This window comes from Alosa alosa, chromosome 1 (genome assembly GCF_017589495.1).
Source record: "Alosa alosa isolate M-15738 ecotype Scorff River chromosome 1, AALO_Geno_1.1, whole genome shotgun sequence".
NCBI classification, from domain to species: domain Eukaryota; kingdom Metazoa; phylum Chordata; class Actinopteri; order Clupeiformes; family Clupeidae; genus Alosa; species Alosa alosa.
Window position 1 is genome coordinate 27,750,670 of NC_063189.1, and position 22,113 is coordinate 27,772,782.

The 22,113-nt window shown below is 41.9% G+C and overlaps 2 protein-coding genes across 2 annotated transcripts; one reads left to right on the plus strand and one right to left on the minus strand.

Annotated features, from left to right (window-relative positions):
• Positions 1–278: 278 nt before the first annotated feature.
• Positions 279–3,013, plus strand: rbp2b (retinol binding protein 2b, cellular). Its single transcript, XM_048251414.1, has 4 exons — positions 279–452; positions 795–973; positions 1,615–1,716; positions 2,512–3,013. Exons 1-4 carry the CDS (start codon positions 380–382, stop codon positions 2,563–2,565), a joined length of 408 nt encoding a protein of 135 aa, XP_048107371.1. The 5' UTR covers positions 279–379; the 3' UTR covers positions 2,566–3,013.
• A 1,994-nt stretch (positions 3,014–5,007) lies between these two features.
• Positions 5,008–7,933, minus strand: LOC125300278 (zinc finger protein 135-like). The gene is made up of 3 exons (XM_048252052.1): positions 7,596–7,933; positions 7,048–7,184; positions 5,008–6,909 (listed from the first exon to the last, which is right to left on the minus strand). Exons 1-3 carry the CDS (start codon positions 7,828–7,830, stop codon positions 5,626–5,628), a joined length of 1,656 nt encoding a protein of 551 aa, XP_048108009.1. The 5' UTR covers positions 7,831–7,933; the 3' UTR covers positions 5,008–5,625.
• Between the last annotated feature and the right edge of the window lie 14,180 nt (positions 7,934–22,113).

Sequence of the window (22,113 nt, forward strand, 5' to 3'; positions counted from 1 at the left end):
AGTCATAGTAGTACAACAGTAAATGTTGTGAACGGACTGTTTGACGCCCCCCTCCCCCAACCCCCATTTCTGCAGATGGGATTTTATTGCTGGGTGTTTTATTATTGCAGCCTGATGTCGTGACCCTGTCCATGCATCACCAGGGGTTCTGCTGGTAGCAACCCCCACCCCCACCCCCTTAGCCCAGTAACCCCTCTTATCAATAGTACTCTGCCCTACACCCAGCCAGCAAGGTCTGCCCTATATAAAAGACCAGAGCGCTCTGTACCCGCTCCATCACAAAGTCCAGTCCAGTCCAGATTTCACACAGTACAACACAACACTGCCCAGCACACAGCCCGGTGCAGAACAGCACAGCAGAGCACAGCACAGCAGAGCCATGCCGGTGGACTTCAATGGGACCTGGGAGATGGAGAAGAGTGACAACTTTGAGGACTACCTGAAGGCGCTGAGTAAGAGCAGACAGCAGGTCTCTATTGCAGCAGCTCAATTTGTCCCTTTCTGGCTTTACTTACTTACTTACACAGAGGCCTAGTCTGGACCAGACCTACATCAGCTAGTTCTGGCTAAGCACTTAGACCAACAGGTTATAGCTGATGAGTGGTAATGTCTTTACTGTGAAACGTGCATAATGGACTGATTTGGGTATAGGCTTGTGTCTGTGTAACTTGTATTGATTAACTAACCTGATTTTTTGCTAGATTAGTTTACCCCCTCTCTCTCTCTCTCTCCATTTCTGTGTGTTTGCGTGTGTTCAATGTGCAATTGAAAACAATTCACTATCATCCTCACAGACATTGATTTTGCCACCCGCAAGATTGCATGCGCCCTTGCTCAGACCAAAGTCTTAATTCAGGAAGGTGACAAAATGACAATCAAGACCCTCAGCACTTTCAGAAACTACGAGCTCACCTTCACCATCGGAGTAGAGATGGACGAACACACCAAAGGATTGGACAACAGGGTGGTCAAGGTAGAAAATCTGAGGATGCAAAGATAAAACTCTCTCTCTCCCTTTATCTCCGAGTATATATTCTCCTTTAGGCCTCCTGCTATGTGTGTTCTACATACATTTTTCTTGTTCAGTTAGCTCTTTGTCTAAATTTCTATTTAGTCTGGATGAAACTACCCTAAATCTGTTTAGATGCCTGTCTTAAATCTGTTTAAATGTATGTGTAGATATTGATCTGTGATTAATCATTTTCTTGTTAAACAGCATGTAATATTACCAATATATGCCCTAGGTCACTGAAAAGAATATATAGATCTACAATCAACAATAAAAATAGATAAGATTGAGTAAAACTGCAAGCAAAGGGATTCTGTACCTAAACCCTCTCTCTCTTTTGAAATGTTAACTGTGCCAAGGTCACACACTCCTCCTGAACTCTTTCACTCAAGTTACTATGAGTCAACGAGTCAGTGATCAGATCACGTGTGGGCCCACCCTGTCTCATCACTCCACACTGTACCACCCCCCAGGGGCGCCGCTGCTGGGTAGGGTGGGTGGGTGGGGAGTCGAGGTTGGGGGAGTCTCCCCCAGAGAGACCCCCCGATAATAATGTCTGTGATAGGGCCCACATTTTCTAGCAGCGCACCTGTCACTCCCCACAGGCCCTGGTGAACTGGGAGGGAGACCGACTGGTGTGCACCCAGAAGGGGGAGAAGGCCAACCGAGGCTGGAAGCACTGGATAGATGATGGTAAACTGTATCTGGTAAGGGACATTCATGTTCATCAACTGAGCAAAGTAATGCAATGTTAATATGTTGTCTTGTAGTGAAGTAGTTTATCATTCTTCTATTATGCACATAAATTAAAACACTTAATGTTACAATTGTTAACACCTTATTAGTTTCACTGATACAAACAATTAAAAATATTATTTAAAAAAATGTTTGATGCTTGTCTGGTTTTACTCTTGCTGTAACACGGGTACATTTGTAAACAAATGCATTTGGTTCTGTAGCCACCATTACTTTAAGGGCGTGGATGTGAGCTGAAAAGAATGTTTTTCACACTAATTCTATGCATTCCAAGCATCTCAGTGTAGTCTAACCCACTGCTATGGTGATCTCAAGCAGATGAGCCTTTAAAAGGACATTTGCTCTGCTTACCAACATCACCTTGCTGTTTACTATTTGGCTCTGTAAAACACGTTAAGATATACATTTAGTCAAGTCCATTCAGAATAGTGTACTTCATTCAAAATGCAGTTATTTGTGCTGTTAATGGGATTTTTGAATAAATAGTGTCTATATTGTGATGCTGTGACCATACGTTTCTCTGCCAGTACAGGGAACTTAAGAAGAGACAGTGTGTGCAGTGTGATGCACAGGTAATGGTACTGGTTTTTGATCCCACTGTAATCAGAAAGGACTATTGTTGCCACTCAGCAGAAGTGGAAATGCAGCTGAATCGCCTCAATTCTGAGAAAATGTTCCTGCCCACGCATCCCTATCCTGAAATGTTTACTTTTCTTCTTACCCTTGTGTAACCTCTCTTTTCTCAGGAGCTGACATGTGAGGACAAGGTCTGCATACAAGTGTTCAAGAGGAAGGAATGAGGTTGATCTCTCACTGAATATGATGGACAACACCACCAATAACTCATCTGTTGGGATCTCCTGAATGCAAGGAAATATGTACATTCTGCTGTATATATCAGTATGTATAGAACAGTAAGATGATAAGCATATATGAACTACAATCTAAATCAATGTAAAATACATGTCCATTTAGTTTAGTTCATTCAGATTAGTGTACCTCATTTAAATGCAGTTATTTGAGCATATTAACAAATGCAGGCAAAACATTTGCCAATTTACTTACTAAAATATAATAAGTGGGGAAATTAATGCATTATATTTTGTAAGGTCATATGCCAAGTCCATTATGATATAATGTTGCCTCAGGGCAACATGCAGTTTTTTGTAATTTCCTGCACCTACATTGATATGTTATGCAAAGTTGTCAATAATACATCTTTACTTATCAATAAAGCTTACTCATATATTTTCTTTATGATTTACTGGAAGGAAAGTACTGAGAAATGCCTGCAGAGTCCCTGAATAAGGAACCAAATTGACTGACTATGAGTCATGTGACATCTTTTTTGCAGTTGCATTGGATAGAGGTTCCCACCCCTGCTGAAGAATTATCCAATGGTTGTTTCATTTTGTTCAAACAAGCCAAATTAGGCTATGTTGCCTGGAGGCAACATGCTACTTAACCCTCTGTATGATCACTTAGAGGATTTTGCCACATATGCCAGGCTCTTCTGGATTTTTCATTTGCGTTCAGCCATATTCAGCCATATTTTAGGTAGAAAATTAAGATTTCAAGCTTGGGAAAAGCCTTTTAGACTTGATCAAAGATTTTTTAACAAATGGATCCCAAAGGGTGAGGGTTAATGGCTGTCTATCTAAACAGTGCTTCTCCACTGGCTCTCCTCAGGGTTGTGTCCTGTATAGGCTACATCCTTTGCGCCAATGAGGCCAACACAGGCACAGGCACATCCTGAAATTAACAGACAACACTCAGCATGGGCCAGTGGTTCATGAGTTTGTGTAATTAAGGAATGAGTTGGGGTCCGTTCGCATATTTCAGCATCATGGGTTTTAAGAGAAATCTTTGTTAAAACCTTTAGTGCAATTTAGTATGATAGAATAGAGTAGGCTAGAGGCTACAATTAAATGCTTTGTGAATAAATGGCCCAGATCTCATTGAAAATGTTGTTTTGTCAAAGTGATAGGCCTAAATACAGTGATGCTCTCAAACCACTAAATGGACCTCTTTTGCCTATAAAACTTTTGAATGACTGTAGATGTGTTTAGATGATCTCTGTGCAGGACAGTTCCATGACTTCAGCTGACTGGGATATTGTGTGTGCTGTTGATGAGTTGCTGTGATTTCAATACAAAGTGAATAGAGTGAACAGAGGTATCCTTTTGAAGGTGGATTGTTATAGAATCAAGAGATATGTAACCACATCACCATTGACTGCCAGGGAATGAAAAGTGCCAATTGCTTCCAAGAAGCAAAATGACAACAATGAGAAGTATTTTTGACTTCTTTAGGCTACTTTACTTTTTTTACTTTCAGCTGCATTAATCTGGAAGGAAGCAGATAGGAAGCTGAAGATCAACAGATCTTTTGAGAGCCTTTGAGTTGCTTTCACATATAAGTTTTCAGAAAGCACACAACACACTTTTCTGTACATGTCTCATGTGAACGTAACATTTGCATAAGACCAGATGTATTGTAATGCAACTCTGTAGACGTCTGAATGGGTATCACCTAGTGAGATATAGAGAATGGCTGTCCATCTTCAGAACAATAGACCTGTCAATAGCCACCCTTGTCTTTTGTACAATCCATAATGCCGCACTGTGAAGTAGGCAGTCAGACATTAATAAGGGTCTACCTGAGTTAGAAAATCTCTTGAATAGCGTGTGAATGGTTCCCATTGCTAGACCACAAAAGGTACATTGTGGTGATGAACGTATTTCTCACCTTTGGGGGGTGAGGGGAATGAGAGGCAAAACTACCAATGGTACAGCTCATTCATGTTAATTGATAGTGATGACTGTCAGCACCTGAATCTGCCCTACCTGGCTTTTCTTTGGATTTACATTTGGGTCAGCCGATGTGTTGACATGGATGGCTGTGGTCGGGATTCTTAACATGGAATGATTTGAGCAGCTATTAACCTAACAAACCTACACATTTGTTGCCCGAAATAAAAAAATATATAGAAATAGGCAAATCAATATAACTAATCATTGTTACAATGCTGAATCAAATGCAGTTTTTGGTGTAAACAATTCTCTTTACGCTCACCTCCACCCAGTGGTAGTTAACAGAAAGCTGAAGGAAAATCGTTTTTCATAACTTCAGATAGACCTTTTTCAGTGTTTTATAATATAGGCTGATATTCACAATCTACAAATAGGTGCATTTTTCCAGTGTAAGTTGCTCATAGTTTCATATGGACATCTGTCAAACTCTTCCTCTTAAGCTTTTATTAAAAATCTATGTCATACAATGACATGATGAATAAAAAAGAAATAGCAACATAAGTGAAGCATCCGATATAAACATGAATGTATACAAAAAAGCACATACACATGTTCAGCGTTCATATCTAAAATATTTCACAGATGAGTAAGAAGGTAGATACATTTACAACCTTATAAGCTGTGTGAAACTTTCTCTCCTAAACATTTTCATTTCACATCCATGGTCTAAACTAATTACTGCCACAGTAACCACCCCCATATAATACATTACAAGAAGTGTACATTGATCATCTGTGCCACTGGAATTGCTAATATATAGCAATGCTATACATGATTTTCATACAAAATATTTGAAAAGTGTGAGACACACTATTGAGCATAACCGTAATGAGTTGACTACTCATGAAAACACCATATGTGAGCCTGCAAAAAGTCCAGTAGATTTGAGAATCCCTGATATAAATCAACACACTGGCACATCATATGGACTCATATTAATCCCAATTGATTTGTTGTTGCATGGTGTAGGTCTACTACACCAACCTACATTGCTAACTTGATAAAAATGATAAAAAACTTTAGTCCCAGAGCTTGACAATTTGATAGCTATGCATGTTGCGTCGTGACATGCTTCTTGAGATGGCCTGACTGTGTGAACGTCTTCCCACACTCTTTACACTTGTATGGCTTCTCCCCAGTGTGTATGCGCTTGTGTGTATTCAAGTTGCTGGGGTCTACAAAGGCTTTGCCACAGATTGTGCATTTGTAGCGCAAATCTCCGTGATGTCCTCGCATGTGTGTGTTGTACGACATGCGGTACTTGAACTTCTTCCCGCACAGCGTGCACTTGTAGGGCTTCTCGTTGGTGTGCACGCGCGAATGCGTGGTTAGCTCTGGTTTGGACAGGAAGCGTTTGCCGCAGACGCCGCAGCCGTACGGCTTTTTGCTGCCATGGGTGAGCTGGTGCGCTGTGAGGTTGAACTGATAGACGAATGACTTGCCACACTGTGCGCACTGGTGTGGCCTACCGCCTGAGTGCACCCGCACGTGGCGGTTGAGGCCACGCACGCTGGTGAAGGACTTGTCACAGCGGTCACAGGAAAATGGCCTCTCGCCCGTGTGCAACAAGCGGTGGCTTTGCAAGGACGATGCACTGCTTAATGTGCGCATGCACACCTCACACTGGTTCTTACCGACAGGGCCCCCACCTGTGTGGCGTGGTTTCTTCTGGGCTACAGCCTTGCTAGGCCTCGGAGAAGTATCGCAGTGGGTCAGAGTGACCACTGCTTGCCGCTTCTGGAATATCAAATTGTCTGTAGATTTTTCCTGAGGGGGATTTTTTGCCTGTGATTGGGTTGTCTCTAGAGTCACCACATGACAAAGCTTTGACTTTGATTGCCTGGTACTTGGCCGTCTAGGCTTGTCCTGGTGAGTCAGTGGATGTGACTGATCTATTTCACAATCAATTGGTTCTAATTTCAAGGTAATTACCTTGTGTGCAGCCATGGGTGTAGCAGGTGTGCTGGCAGCTGCATCTGTCTGGGGGCTGGTTGATGTGGGTGGTGCAGGTGGTGATGGCAATGGCGTGGCAGGATTTCCCTCCGGTATATCAGGCATCAGGTCTAAAGAGGCCTGGAGACTGTCTAAAGGATTAAATTCCCGACTTTGAGCCGTTTCAACAGGTGCTGAGGGAGCAGGCTCTTGCACAGGTTGAGATGGAGAAGGAGTGGGATTATGGGTGTGCAGAGCTGTGGATTCATTTGATGGACTCTGGTCAGCTTCTTGAGATGTAACTGGTGCCTGAGTCCTCTGCACCAGGCAGGACTTTAACTGGTCACCTGTCAGCCTCGGGAAGACGCACGCAGAGCTGTAGTCATACATGTCTGCATCCTGTGGAACAGATACAGAACACGCAGACGGACAAACATGAACACAGATCAACAAAGTGAATTTAAGGAAGAGTGTGTCTTAACATGCTCTCTAATACTTGCTTGTAATATTCTGTGGACATGACTGAATATAACTCACCTCTTGCTTGATAAGAAGCACTGCAAGCTGTTGGTTCCCATACTGTAGAAGACCTGGAGGCAAACCTAAAAATCTATCTTTGTCGTTTTCTCCATGTAGGGAAGGACTGCAGGACCGCTCCAAAAGGGTGGGTGTTACTGAAGGTGAGACAGATCATCATTTAATAAAAACACGAATGTACGAACTGGTGGAACTGGTCCCCTTGAGGGCTCCGTAACACATAATCCTGAATCCTGATAAACAAAAAAATACATAAACTTAAACCTCTATCGAAACAAGTGGTGGATTCGAATACCTGTGCACAGGCAGGCAAACAAACAAACAAAACTCTACAGACACATCGTGTGTTGCATGGTCCTTCGTTACCATGTCGCAAATGATCTATCTACAATGTTTGGGCTAACTGAGAATGGCTTACTATCTTCGCTAGTAGTAGGCTAGGCTAGCCTAAGATTAGCCTAGCGTAGCCTACGTCTCATGTGTAACGTTAGCCAGAAACGAAGCTATAGTTTCCCTGTTCCTTAAATTAATTTCCATCGAGTACTTACCACACTGTATACCCACATCCCGTGTACATGGATTCTTGATAGATATAGGAATATGATTGTCTTCTGAAAAAATTTGCTGTTCGAAGTTACTGTCCTTTTTCTTCAACCGAAGCAACTCTGCTTTCATTTCTTGCACAGTGTTCTCGAAGAGTTTCGTCGTTTCAGAAACAGCTGCATGTAAAAGGTTTTCCATAACAGATTTGAATTGTCGTTGAAAGTCTTCATGATTTATCATTTTTACAGCTTTTAGTACGTTTCCGATGTTTTAAATCGAGTCCTCGGTCCAGTCCTATCCTATGGTCTCGGCGATTTGAAAAGTTGTGTTGATGTCTACCACTTCCTGCTGACGTTACTGCTCTCTTGTCACGTAGTCCTAGTAACCTACTCGCGAGATGTTAGCCCACGGGAACTGAAATGGGTCAGCCCACTCCCTCCCCTACACTCACTAAACGGGCACTAGGCCTACACCACTCATACTTCACCATTGTAGGCTATGATAGGCTATTGTAAAAAAAACAACAGGCAACGTTAAAAATAACTACTAACCGCCATTAGCCAAAAGAAGAAGAAGAAAAATAACTACTACACCTTATAGTCATGTAGGCTACTAGCCTACTCCCCAGATAGCAAAATCAGAGTGGCAAATATGCCTAGCGGGCCGCCGGGGGAGTGCCGCTTGTGGTCCACCGTTGGACCACTGTACATTTAGCCTAACTTGTCATAAATATTAAGAGAAGACATGTCATCTTAGTTCAATGGTGGATAAAGTTTAACTGAAGAAACTAAATAGAACTGCCCCCAGGGCTGACAGTGCGCAGCCTCTTGCTATCTGGGATTTGGTAAGAGGGGGGATGCGTGCCTCTGAATATCTCTGTGTGTGTTTAGGCGTCTGTGCGTGTGCTTAGGTGTCTGTGCCTGAGTGTGGATTTGTGTGTGTCTGTCTGCGTGTGCAGGCTGTGCATGTGAGTGTAGTAGGCTAAGTCTGCATGCTAGAAACTGCTCCCCTACTGCTTTAATTGGGCTTAGGCCTACAGATTCACATATGCACATCCACATGCAGTGGCCTAAGCACATGCATGTCTTGAGAGGAAAAATGTCATGAATTCAGCCTAATGGGGCTTCATACCCACAAAATTCGGTGTGATTCGGTGCTCTGAGGTCCTACAAATTATTTACCAAACACTGCTGAAAAAGGCCAGACAAAAAAGACAAAAGAAAATCACTTACAAAACCCACTGTGCTGGGCTAACTGAGCCATCAGAATGACTCATTAGGCTACCTAACAGGCCTATCTGGATATTGTTAAGACATAAAATGAGCACACTCTACACAATGGGCTCTTTGGAAAAGCTGTGAATGCCTAAAGTACTCATTTAAAGGGGAGATTGAGTAGGAGGCTATACTGGTCTTCAAATGTTACAGGCTCTAACATGAAACACATGAAACTACCAGCAAAGGGCTCTTTACATCCATTTACACCTGAGAACAGAATTTCTAAAATTCTTGAATTTCCCCTGGGGATCAATAAAGTATCTATCTATCTATCTATCTATCTAAAAAGTAGGCTAAATATATTAGGAAAAGAACAATTTTACTTAGAATTAAAATTTTACTATAGAATAACACACAAAAACAGGTCTGAACCTGACACATCTGGTTGTATCTAATTTATCCTGTAGAAAACAAATGTCAGACCTCTCCCCATGCAACTATATTAAGTACATTAAAGTGTATATGACAGGTTAAAAAACATTTTTGACAAATGAAGAGACATGAAGCAAGATAGTAGTGAGTAGTGATTTGAACAAAACAGTGATTTGATGAATTTATGAACATTCCAGGAAACATTACAGACACAGTGATGAAGAGGGAGTCCAGCAAAGTTGGTCAAATAAAACACATGGGATAAGGGATCATACAGTAGGTTTTTTTTACACTGATGAGGCCAAAAACATGACTTCATTCCAGTGTGTCATGCTAGAGTCTACTACCTGCCTGACATAAAAATATCCTGATACATTTTTTTTTTACTGGCAACCATTATTGATCTTAAAATGTGATGAAGAGGATAAGGGTAAGTAGCAATGCTTGAAAATGCCAGTTGTGTCACTTGCCATCACATACAGGCCATTATATAGCCTAAACTAAGTAGAATCAGTAAGCAACTAATTAGTCTGTGTTCAGCCAACAACGGGCATATATGCTTCCTGCTTTAGAGACCTGACTATAAAACCATCAGTTTATATGGGCTATCACACATTTGCTCTTTATATATACATCTGCTTATCAACTGATGTTAGCTATAGACAGACTATTAATTTGCTTACTGATTCTACTTGTTGTATATGAAAGCCTATGTGATGGCAAATGACACAACTGCCATTTTGAAGCTATGATGCATACTAATAGTGATCCAATACTCACTCCTAATCAATTTCTCACTGATAGCCATGATTTACCTAAATTTTGTAGCCTATTCGTCTTTACTTTGTCCCTGCCAGTCAGGCTCATATGAACAACTGGTATGTCAGAGGACATTTTTGGCCTTATCAGGGAGCCTCCGATGCTCTTCAAGACTGCTTTGACACAACAGACTGGGAAATGTTTAAGCAGGCAGCCACTTACAACAACCAGACAGACATAGAGGAGTATACAGACACTGTAACCTCTTACATCACCAAGTGCATCGATGATGTGACCCACACAAAAGACATCATCACTCGGGCTAACTGGAAGCCATGGCTGACAGGGGATGTCCTCAGGCTGCTGAGGGCCAGAGACAAAGCCTGTAGAGCTGGGGATAAAGCGGGCATGAGAACAGCGAGAGCCAATCAGTCCCGTGGCATCAAGGAAGCAAAAAAGGAATACACTCACAAGATAACCACCCACTTCAAAGACAGCAGGAGCAGCACAAAGCCTATGGCAGGGCATTCCAGGCCATCCAGGACTACAAGCCCGGCGCCACAGAGCTGTGAGAGCAACATCCCTCTGCTCAACAATCTGAACGGCTTCTTTGCACCGCTTTGAAGCACAAAACAGCACTTGCCCACAGAAGACCCCTCCCCTCCACCCACGAGCAGCCCCTGTGCCTCTCTGCCGACCAGGCGTGAAGAGGACACTTGCTGCTATCAACAACCGTAAGGCAGCAGTCCCAGACAACATCCCAGGTGTGGCTGAAGGACTGCACTGAGGGAGCTTAAGGATGTCTTCACAGACATCTTTAACACTTCCCTGAAGCAAGCCATCGTCCCATCATGTTTCAAAGCTGCCACCATCATCCCTGTGCCGAAGAAAACTGCTCCATCCTGCTTCAATGATTACCGCCCCATGGCACTGACACCCATCATCATAAAGTGCTTTGAGCGGCTTGTCATGTCACACATCAAATCCATTCTCCCCCCCACCCTGGACCCCTTCCAGTTTGCATACCGAGCCAAACAGTCCACAGAGGATGCAATCTGCTCTGCCCTCCACCCAGCCCACACCCACTTGGAAAAAAGAGACATCATATGTGAGATTGCTGTTTATAGACTTCAGTTCTGCATTCAACACCATAATACCACAACAACTCATCTGCAAACTTGACAAACTGGGACTCAGTACCTACCTCTGCAACTGGCTACTGGACTTCCTCTGTCAGAGGCCTCAAGTAGTACATGTTGGCAACAATATCTCAAGCAGCATCACACTGAGCACGGGGGCCCCCCAAGGCTGCGTGCTCAGTCCGCTGCTCTTCACCATGCTGACGCATGACTGCACTGCAGTCACGACACAACTCTGGTGGGTCTCATCACCAAGGGCGACGAGACTCAATGCAGGTTGGAGGTCGACCTTCTGACCACGTGGTGCAGGGACAACAACCTCCTGCTGAACGTCAGCAAGACCAAAGAGATTGTTGTTGACTTCCGGAGAGGTCACACCCAACACCTGCCACTGACCATCGACGGTGCTGTGGTGGAGAGAGTGAGCAGCACCAAATTCCTGGGGGTGCACATCAGTGAAGACCTCTCCTGGACCACCAACACTGCATCACTGGCAAAGAAAGCTCAGCGCCGCCTGTACTTCCTGCAGAAACTCAGGCGAGCAAGTGCTCCACCAGCCATCATGACCACATTCTACCGAGGCACCATTGAGAGCATCCTCTCCAGCTGTATCGCTATGTGGGGCGGAAGCTGCACTGAATACAACAGGAAAGCCCTGCAGCGCATAGTGAACACAGCTGGAAGGATTATTGGTGCTTCACTCCCCTCCCTGAAGGACATTTACACCACCCACCTCACCCGCAAGGCGACCACAACTGTGAGTGATGCAAGTCACCCCGCTCACAATTTGTTTGATCTACTGCCCTCTGGGAAGAGGTACAGAAGCCTGCGCTCCCGCACCACCAGACTCACCAACAGCTTCATACACCAGGCTGTTAGGATGCTGAACTCTCTCCCCCCTCCACCCTCAGCTACATAACATCCTGGACTTTGGACCCACAATGGCTGCCTTGCACTACTTCACTTGTACACTTGCACACTTTGCAACTTGTTGTTGTTGTCCTGTCCTGAAAACACTTCTGAACACACTTATGCTGCTCTTACATAACTTGCACCACTATGCCACTTGCATACTTAGGTCAAACAGAACCACCTCAGCCATTTATTGGCCTGACTTTTGCACTATTATATTGACTGTCTACTGTATGCACAATTGCACAACTTCAACCCAAATTTTGCTGCTCTTATTTCTTCATTGTATGTGCCTTCTTATTTACTTTTTATATTGTTTACTTGAATGTTATGTTTGTCTGTGGACTTAATTGGTAAAATATGTCTTGTCTCCACCGTGGGATAGTGGGAAACGTAATTTCGATCTCTTTGTATGTCTTGACATGTGAAGAAATTGACAATAAAGCAGACTTTGACTTTGACTTAAAAGAAAATGCAGTTAAAACCCATTCTCCCAAATGCTCAACTTTGCTGGACTCCCTCTTATGAGGTGATCACTGTGTCTGGAATGTTCATAAATTCAGTTATAAAAATAAGTAAGGGATAATGGACGACACGGTGGTCTGTTCACAGAAGTTAATGCACGGTCGAGGTTGTAAAACGGCCCCGACGCGAAGAGGAGGGCCGTTTAAACCTCGTAAGATTTGATTCAAGTTCAGCTTGTGTTGCGAACTATTTGTTTCTCATCAAAAGCCACGACGAAACGGTAACAAATAAGTGTAAAGAGACATATCGTGGAGTTTATTTTTTCGTTTTGGCAAGTAGCTGTATAATAAGCGGGATAATGTATAGAACGCCGGTCATTATGGGAAAATAAGTCCCTTCAGGGCGAAACAAGACCAGTTCGCCCTGGCGGGACTTATTTTCCCAATAATGACCGGCGTTCTATAGACTACATTATCCCTTACTTATACACGGGTTTCCCGTTTACCAACAAAACTAGCTAACTTGAATGGGATTTCCCAAAGTTCTACAGTAAAATATTTTCATGTAATTACCGCTGCAAACATATAATTATCGCTGTCAATGGCAACGGGTTTTGTGCTTCTGATACGTCTTTCATATCACTACGCAAGGACTGGAACTTCATTCAAACGTGAAAGCAGACGGTTGATCAGCTGTGTTCTAAAGAATGTTTGATTCAAGCAGAGACGGTTGAGGATCTTCGATTGAAGTTCAGCAGCGTCTGTTGTTGCAAACTATGTTTCTCAGCAGATGCCACGATGAACGGTAACAAATAGGTTAGGCTATGTAGGCTAAAATCATATCGTGGGAAGTTTATTATTTCGTTTTGGCAAGTAGCCGTGTAATAAGCGGGATAATGTATAGAACGCCGGTCATTATTGGGGAAAAATAAGTCCCTTCAGGCCCTGTCGGGACTTATTTTCCCAATAATTAGGGGTTTGCACCGACGTCACGTTCTGGCCGGTAAGGTAACCCAGCACGCGCGGCCATATTGGTGATACTCAGTGAATGAAGTACAATGGAGTATTATGCACTTTGAATATTTTACGTGATTGTAGCTGTGTCTAAACAACAGAAAAGCTCATCAAAATGCGTCTAAGATGCAAAGGCATATAGGGCAGGACTTGGACCACAAGAAAAGGTGCGATATTTCGAGAAATTACGGATTATTGGCAGCGCAGATCCATATGAGTTGGGTGAGGGAGACGAAGTACCAAGTTCAACCACAAGCGCCGCCCTTCCTCTGATAACTTCTGGCATTATTGTCCCTTCTCCCTGGTTTTTTAATAACTTTTGGAAGTCGATACCTACACCAGATGTTTTTCTCAGTCTGACCTATTGGTACAACCTAAAACACGGCAATAATTAACCATTTTCCTTGACAATGTTAGGGATTTACTTCAGTGCCTGCTTTCTAATGAGGCAAGTATCTCCAATATGGCGATGTCCAGATCTGATGACATGCCATGCAAACCCCTAATAACCGGCGTTCTATACATTATCCCTTACTTATTATACGGCTTTTGACAATGCTAGTAGAACGCTCCATTGGCTTGAATGGGATTTCCCAAAGTTCTACGGTAAAATATTTTTCAAGAAAAATCACTACTCACTACTATTGCTTCATTGCTTCAACTCTGAACCACTGACATCCAACCAATAATAACACAGAGGTAGGCCTATACCCCTGAGTGCTCAGGGCTGGTGATAAGCAACAGTTGTTAGTACGTCACCCATTCCTAATGCCCAAGGATATCCAGCAGGCTCAGAGCATTCTGTGGGGAGTATGCTTATGTAACGGATGCCAGCTAGCTTAGCTGTGTTTGTGGAACGTTGGTAAACCTCACTTTCCGACGCCTCAAGAGTGCTGCTGGCATGCGAGCCAGTAGCCTGGGCTATTGGCTCAATTGTTAGTGCGCTCGCCTCCTGATCAGAGGTGCTGCTGTTCGCGGGTTCGAGTCCGGGCGTGTGCAGGGCTGAATCGCGCAGGTTCAACACAACGCAGGTTACACTTAAACTTATAATATCCCTTAACCCAATAGAACTAAGACACTCAAAAAGTGCCCTAGTTGCTGATACATTTTAATTTAAACTACATCAAATTGTTTGTTTTATGTTGGGCAACATTTCTTTATGCAAATATGCATGTAATGTAATCTGAAAACTGTTGCCCTGATTAAAAAAAACAATGCAACTGATCTTAGGTGGTATTCTGTCTATAATGGAGTGGAAATTTCTAACGGATCAAAAACTTTTGACCGGTAGTGTATATTTATAGTTATATCCCCTTGTTTCACATATTGAGACAAATATAGGTAAAACAGGTAGGCCTACAGCATCACTAAGTCACACACCTCACTATTTTATTGCCTCTCTGGTCCTGAAACACCCTCACTGATAGACCATTGACGTGATCATTCAGAATGATTTAGATGAAAACTACATTTCTGTTGAAGTTGCCCAATTCCATTAACACTAGATTTTTAACCATTGTGTGCATTTTAGTCTTTCCCAGCATAACATGGGCAATTTCCAGAACAATGTCAAATTCCTACCAAATTTGCTGGCACATAGGTGATGCTAGTTATTTTCGGGCCTCACATCAGGCTTGCATTAATCAGTACAAAGTTCTATATGACAAATTCTTTATGACACAAGTCAAAAGAATCAGTAAGTTTTGATAAAATGTAAAAAATATCCTAACCGTTGATATCTTAATCCTCCACACCAAAGCTAAAAAAATCTTTACATTACTTACTTATGCGTTGCACAGATTTGGCATCAGTACAGGACCCATCTTCTGTTTGTTTTACCCTCAAGAGAAATTGAGAACTAAACAGAATTTGAAGGATGAGAGCACACTCCCAAAACCCTTACCCCACCTGTGGCACATTGAGTAGAAACAGAATTTTAAACTTCCAGTTTTGGCTTAATCATGAGACTTCAATAACTTCAGTAAAACCACTCATGGCAAGTAGCTTGAAAATGAACTCTGACAACGTAAATTCCAAATACACTTTAATATATGTATTAAATAACACATAGGAATATCGAGACACTGTGGAGTTAGACAATAAAAGCTTTGGAGTAGAGAATCTGTTTTGGGGTGCTGTTGAAAAAGGTACTGATGGTACTTGTATTAAGTGGTTCATTGATTCGGTGGAAGCTTGGCAGCTGTAGAAGGTACTTCTGTGTTCACAGGCACTAAAGGGTGGTGGTAGTATAGCCTCCAAAGAGGGGATGCATCCACTGTTGATTCTGTGGAGGAATCTCGGCAGCAGTGGCAGGTGCTTCTGTAGTTAGCACTTCTGTAGTTGGCGTTTCTGTAGTTGGTGCAACAGTAGCTTGAGGGGGAGTCTTCACTGGCACTAAAGGGTGGTAGTAGCCTCCAAAGAGGGGATGCATCCACTGTTGCTGCAGTTGATTCTGTGGAGGAAGCTCAGCAGCTGTAGAAGGTGCGTCTGTAGTGCAAGGTGCTGTGGTTGGTCCAACAGTAGCTTCTGTAGTTGGTGCTTCTGTAGTTTGAGGGGGAGTCTTCACAGGGATTAAAGGGTGGTAGTAGCCTAGGGGATGCATCCACTGTTGCTGCAGTTGATTCTGTGGAGGAAGCTCAGCAGCTGTAGAAGGTGCGTCTGTAGTGCAAGGTGCTGTGGTTGGTACAACAGTAGCTTCTGTAGTTTGAGGGGGAGTCTTCACAGGGATTAAGGGGTGATAGTAGCCTCCAAAGAGGGGATGCATTCACTGTTGATTCTGTGGAGGAAACTCGGCAGCTGTGGCAGGTGCTTGGCGCTTTAGTAGTTGGCACTTCTGTAGTTGGCGCAACAGTAGTTTGAGGAGGAGTCTTCACAGGGATTAAAGGGTGGTAGTAGCCTCCAAAGAGGGGATGCATCCACTGTTGATTCTGTGGAGGAAGCTCAGCAGCTGTAGAAGGTGCTTCGGTAGTTGGAGCTGGAGTAGTGGATAAAACTAGAGAGGCTTGGTATAATTGATAGTAAAAAAAAAAAGACAAATTTAAAACTAGAAACCTAACAAATATTCTTTCCATACCTCAGCATATTCCTCAAAAGCCAGAGGCATTTTTCAGCTAACATGGGTTTACTAAATATAGGTGCACTTACTACCAAAACCTTTGCAATCAATGATTTTATTAGTGAAAAAATTGGATTTTCTGTTTCTTGTTGAAACCTGGCTGACTTCAGACAGTGAAGCTGTTCTTGTTGAGACTTGTCCCCCAAATTATAATTTCTTCCACTCAATTAGACAAGGCAAAACGAGGTGGTGGAATTGCCTCCATTCTCTCAAGCAAATATAGTTGCACACGAGTCAACTTTGTGAATTCGCTTCCTTTGAGTATATTGCCCCTCACTCTGAAGGCTGACCCAGTTGTACTTCTATTAACCTTATACCGCCCTCTAAACTATGGACTGGCTTTCTCGACCAGTTTTCTGAACTTATGTCGCTCATCATCACTAGCTATGATCGGATAATTGTAAATGGCGACTTCAATATTCATGTCAATAAGACAACTGATGCTAAAGCCAGTAAGTTCCTTAATGTGTTGGACAGTTTTAGAGCTAAAAGCAGCATGTTACAGGACCCACCCACAACCTTGGCAACACCCTCGATCTAGTCATTTCCAGAGGGATAGAAGTCACAGACTTATCAGTAAATGATATAAATATGTCTGATCATCATTGTGTATCTTTTAATATTGTACTACATACTCCAAAAAAATTCATCCGAAATTGCAATCAAATCGCGACTCTTGGACATTAGAGCAGAACAGCAGTTCATAGCTCTTATAGACTCCATAAATTTAGATATTTTTACATCATCCCATTGATCAAATGGTAGAGGCTCTTAATCGTGAATTAGGCGCTCTGCTTGACAGAGTGGCACCCTTAAAGACTAAAAAAAAGGCCCTGTAGCAAACTGACACCTTGGATAAACGAAAATATCCATGATCTAAAAAAGATCATGTAGGAAAGCTGAGAGAACATGGAGAAAAAACTAAGTTACAGGTTCACCGTGCCATTCTAAAAAAAAAAAAAATTGCAAATTATAATAGAGCTATTCGGAATGAGAGGAGGAACCACTTCTCTAAGGTAATTGCTGAAAACAGTAGAAACTCTAGGGTGTTGTTCTCTACCATTGATAGGCTATTGCATCAAACACCTTTTGACACACTCAGTCAGGCATCCTCTCTAAGATCTTGAAAGAATTTGCAGACTTCTTCAAAACAAAGTCATCTCTATAAGGGAGGCTATTGGTAACACAAGTAATATGTTTGATAGTACACCCAAAAACACCCCCCCCAAAATTTGGGTCCTTTAGCACTATTACTCAATCTGAGCTTGGTAAAATTATAACTCAAACCAGCTCTTCAACATGTGTTTTAGATCCAATCCCTACTACATTCCTCAAAAAGTATATGAAGGCTTAGCTCCCTTTTTTTCTCAAGGTAATAAATACCTCATTAGAAACAGGTATATTTCCAACTGCTTTTAAAACCGCTGTTGTGAAAACCTTTACTTAAAAAAAGTCAAAACTTGACCATACCAATCTGAGCAACTACAGGCCTATATCAAATCTATCGTTTTTTGAGCAAAGTACTTGAAAAAGTTGTTTTGCAATCAGTTAAATACCTTCCTCACTTGAAAACAGTATCCTTGAAAAATTTCAATCAGGTTTTAGATCAAATCACAGCACAGAAGCGGCTCTAGTAAAGATAGTCAATGATCTCAGACTAGCTACCGACTCAAACAAAGTCTCAATCCTTATTCTTCTGGATTTGAGTGCGGCATTTGACACCATTGATCATAGCATCCTAATTCACCGCCTTACCAAAGTGGGTGGGTCTCTCTGATAATGCTCTAAACTGGTTTCAAACCTACATTACTGGCAGAGATTTTTATATCAGTCTAGGAGATCATGTATCTGAAAACATGACTTGCCTTTTGGTGTGGCCAGGGGAGCTGCCTTGGTCCCCTGCTATTTTTCTCTATATATGCTCCCCATTGGGAAAGCGTCATAAGTCAGCATAATGTAAACTTCCACAGCTACATGAGATGACACCCAATTGTATCTTTCTGTGGAGCCAACTAACTTAGATGGCCTTTGCTCCCTCACTGCATGCCTAACCTCCATTAATCAGTGGATGAGCAAAAACTTTTTTGAAACTAAATGATGACAAAACAGAGGTACTTCTGGTTGGACCAAAACTAAGCGAGATATTATTCTTAGTAATCTGGGGGAACTTGGCACACCAGGTCAAACCAAAAGTAACAAGCCTGGTGTCATCTTAGATGCAGAGTTAAGTTTAAGCCCCATATCAGTAAAGTTACTCAGACAGCCTATTTCCACTTGAGAAACATTGCCAAAGTCGCGGCCCTTTTAACTCAACAAGATGCAGAAAAAGCTAATTCACGCCTTTATCACTAGCAGGTTAGACTACTGCAATGCACTTTTCACTGGTCTTCCCAAAAAACATCTAAAGAAATTGGCACTCATACAGAACTCTGCGGCTAGACTTTTAACTAAGACTAAGAGAACACATCACCCCTGTGTTGGCTGAACTGCACTGGCTCCCTATTTCCTATAGAATTGATTTTAAGGTTATGTTAATTACTTACAAAAGCTCTGAATGGCATAGCACCTTCATATATCTCTGAGCTTTTAATATCTTATCAACCACAAAGGAAACTTAGATCATCCAATTCTAATCTTTTAATGTCATTGCCCAAAAGTGCTCCACAAACAAGGGGAGAAGCTGCGTTTATCCATTATGCCCCAAACTATGGAACACCCTGCCTCTGTACATCAAGCAGGCGAGTTCAGTAAATATTTTTAAAAAAAGATCTGAAAACATACCTGTACAGGAAAGCTTTTAGTTAACTCATCTTATCCTGTAGACTACATTTTCAGATTATTCTACATCTGCTACTATTGGAGGCAGCCAATAGAAGCCGGATGGGCTCCCCTATTAAGTCAGGTTCTGCTCAAGGTTTCTTCCTGGAATATGGGAGTTTTTCCTTGCCACAGTTGCCATATGGCGTGCTTGTGGGGGTAAGAGGGTTAAGGCTGCCAGTCTTATGGCGTCATTTTCTATATTTTTTGATATGTTGCTGAGTATAACATAAACAGCAAAAAGAAAAGTGATTGATAATGACTGACTGACTATTATTGTGTTACATGTTTCAAATGTAAAGCACTTTGAGCTGCATTCTGTGTATGAAAGGTGCTATACAAATAAAGCTTTATTATTATTATTATTATTGGTCTGTGCTTGATACAGGACAAGAGAGGGTTACTGGATTGCCGTGCCACAACATCTGTAGCAAGTGGCTATTGCCCTGGAGGAAGATAAAATGATGTAGTCATACGCCAAGCTCAACAAAACTGACACTTGTCCCACATGAATTGAAATGCTAAATTGCTTAGGGTCCTTTTGCCCAACTTCTCTTCTGCTTCTCTTCAACTCTTCTGGTTTAAGAGCATTACATATACAACCAGTAGCCTATGGCCCTCCTATGCCCTCACACACATATCGATCCATCTGCAAGGGACCAACTGGTAGGTAATACCATGTTCACCATTAGACCCAATATGGGGATACATACAACACCACACACAGTTTACACCAAGACGATGAAATATTGTGCCTCCACCCCTGTGGTGAGTCGACTGACTGGACTTCAGCCAGGAAAGTTACTGTAAATTCAAGCTACTGAAATCAATTCATGAAATGTATGGCAACAAAAAAGCCTGAATAGAAGGCAAGAGAATACTAAAACAGGATCTAGACTACTGTTAAATGAGCTTGCTCCATGCAGACAATGCTAAAACGTCCTGATATAGCAAAGGAAACCTTATCAAACATTCCCTTATGTTAAAATAATTATAAAGCAAACCAAGGATTTTAACAGGTCTACTTTTACAAATTAAGTCATCTACAAGTGGCTGCAAGACAGAGAAAAAAAAGGCTTTTATTTACTCTTTGCATTCTCTTGGTTTTGTTGATTCATTACGAAACGTGATACTCAAATTTACCTCAAATCAACTCTGAAAACATACCAAAACCACTTCATTAAGTGGCCCTTAATTTGACTTGAAAATGCCATTTTAAAGTGCAAGTGTAAACCCCTTAATCTACATTTAAGGTGTAGGGTAAAGCTACCCTTTATTTGTTGTGATCAATGACAAAAGGGAAGAGCACCCAGGGGCTTGTGCAGAAAACATGAGGTAATTAGTACATAATAAACTTGGTTGCATATGATGCCAGGCCCTAAAGTCATCAATGCTGCTTTGTCCACCCACCAGGCCTGGGGCCTCATGTACAAAGACTTGCGTGGATTTCATACTAAAACATTGCGTACGCGCAAACCTGAAAAGTAGCGTACGCACAAAAAAATCCTGATGTATGAAACTGTGCGTATACTCAGCATTCCACGCAGCTTTTCTTTGTACATCCCAATTAACGTGAAATTAAGGACACATGCACGTGCATTACACTCCACCCTCTCTCCACCCTCAATCACGCTCATTTTAATATGCTAACTAGAAGGACATTCTAGAGCGCAGTCTCCGCGAAGACAAAATGGCCTATCCCGCAATTAATAACAATGAAAACTCACCTGTGGGTCCATTCATACTCAAACCTGTTGCAAAGTTTAATAATTTAAATCATCAAATGAATACAAAAGTTTATTTCCAGCGAATGTAGAAGTGCTTATCTGACGAAATGGCAAGAAGCGTCTTTATCATCTGTAATTAATAACAAAAATGCAGCTGAACACTTAGTAGTCTAGGCCTACTATAGGGCTCTGGGCCTACTCTTTAATTTCATTAACAGCTGAAGAGATACAACTGGCACAATGGTTTTAGGAAGGCTACATCAATCGGGCTAAGTGGACAAGCTGTCTCAGTAAAAATTTTGTCAAGGAGCATAGGCTAAATTTGTATGTTTTGATCAGACGTTCAGGCTGTGTCCCTTTGTGAATGGCACCTTTGAAGGTCTCTCAATAGTCATCCCGGGAATCAGTGAGGCTTACCTCATACAGAGGTGTTTGTGTGTGATATTTCAGAAACTGATAAATTATCAGAATGTGCTACAAAACTATATTAAAAGATAATACCTTGTTTTTAAGCTATAGGCAAGTGTTATGCACTGTCACAGCAACAACAATTTGCTGGTTATATCCACTAGGCCTACGTGTTTATAAATATAATTTAAAAAAATGTAAATTTGGTTAAAGCACACACACTAAGCATAGAAGTATCCACAGAGCTATTTCCCTGAAAATATAGGCCTAACCTTAGTTGAACAGCTACAGAAACCAAATCAGAAATATGCTATATTTTATGTCTACAGGGGCTTTTCAAGTTTAAAGTAACAGTGCAATGTTATATATATTTATATAGCTAAATTGTTTAACATCAATAAATTGCAATCATGTGTTGTCATGTGAAATACAAATAAACATGCATATATATTAAATTAATTGACAAATCCAATTTAAATGTCAAATTAGTGCTCTTACAGCATATGTCCTATTACAGAC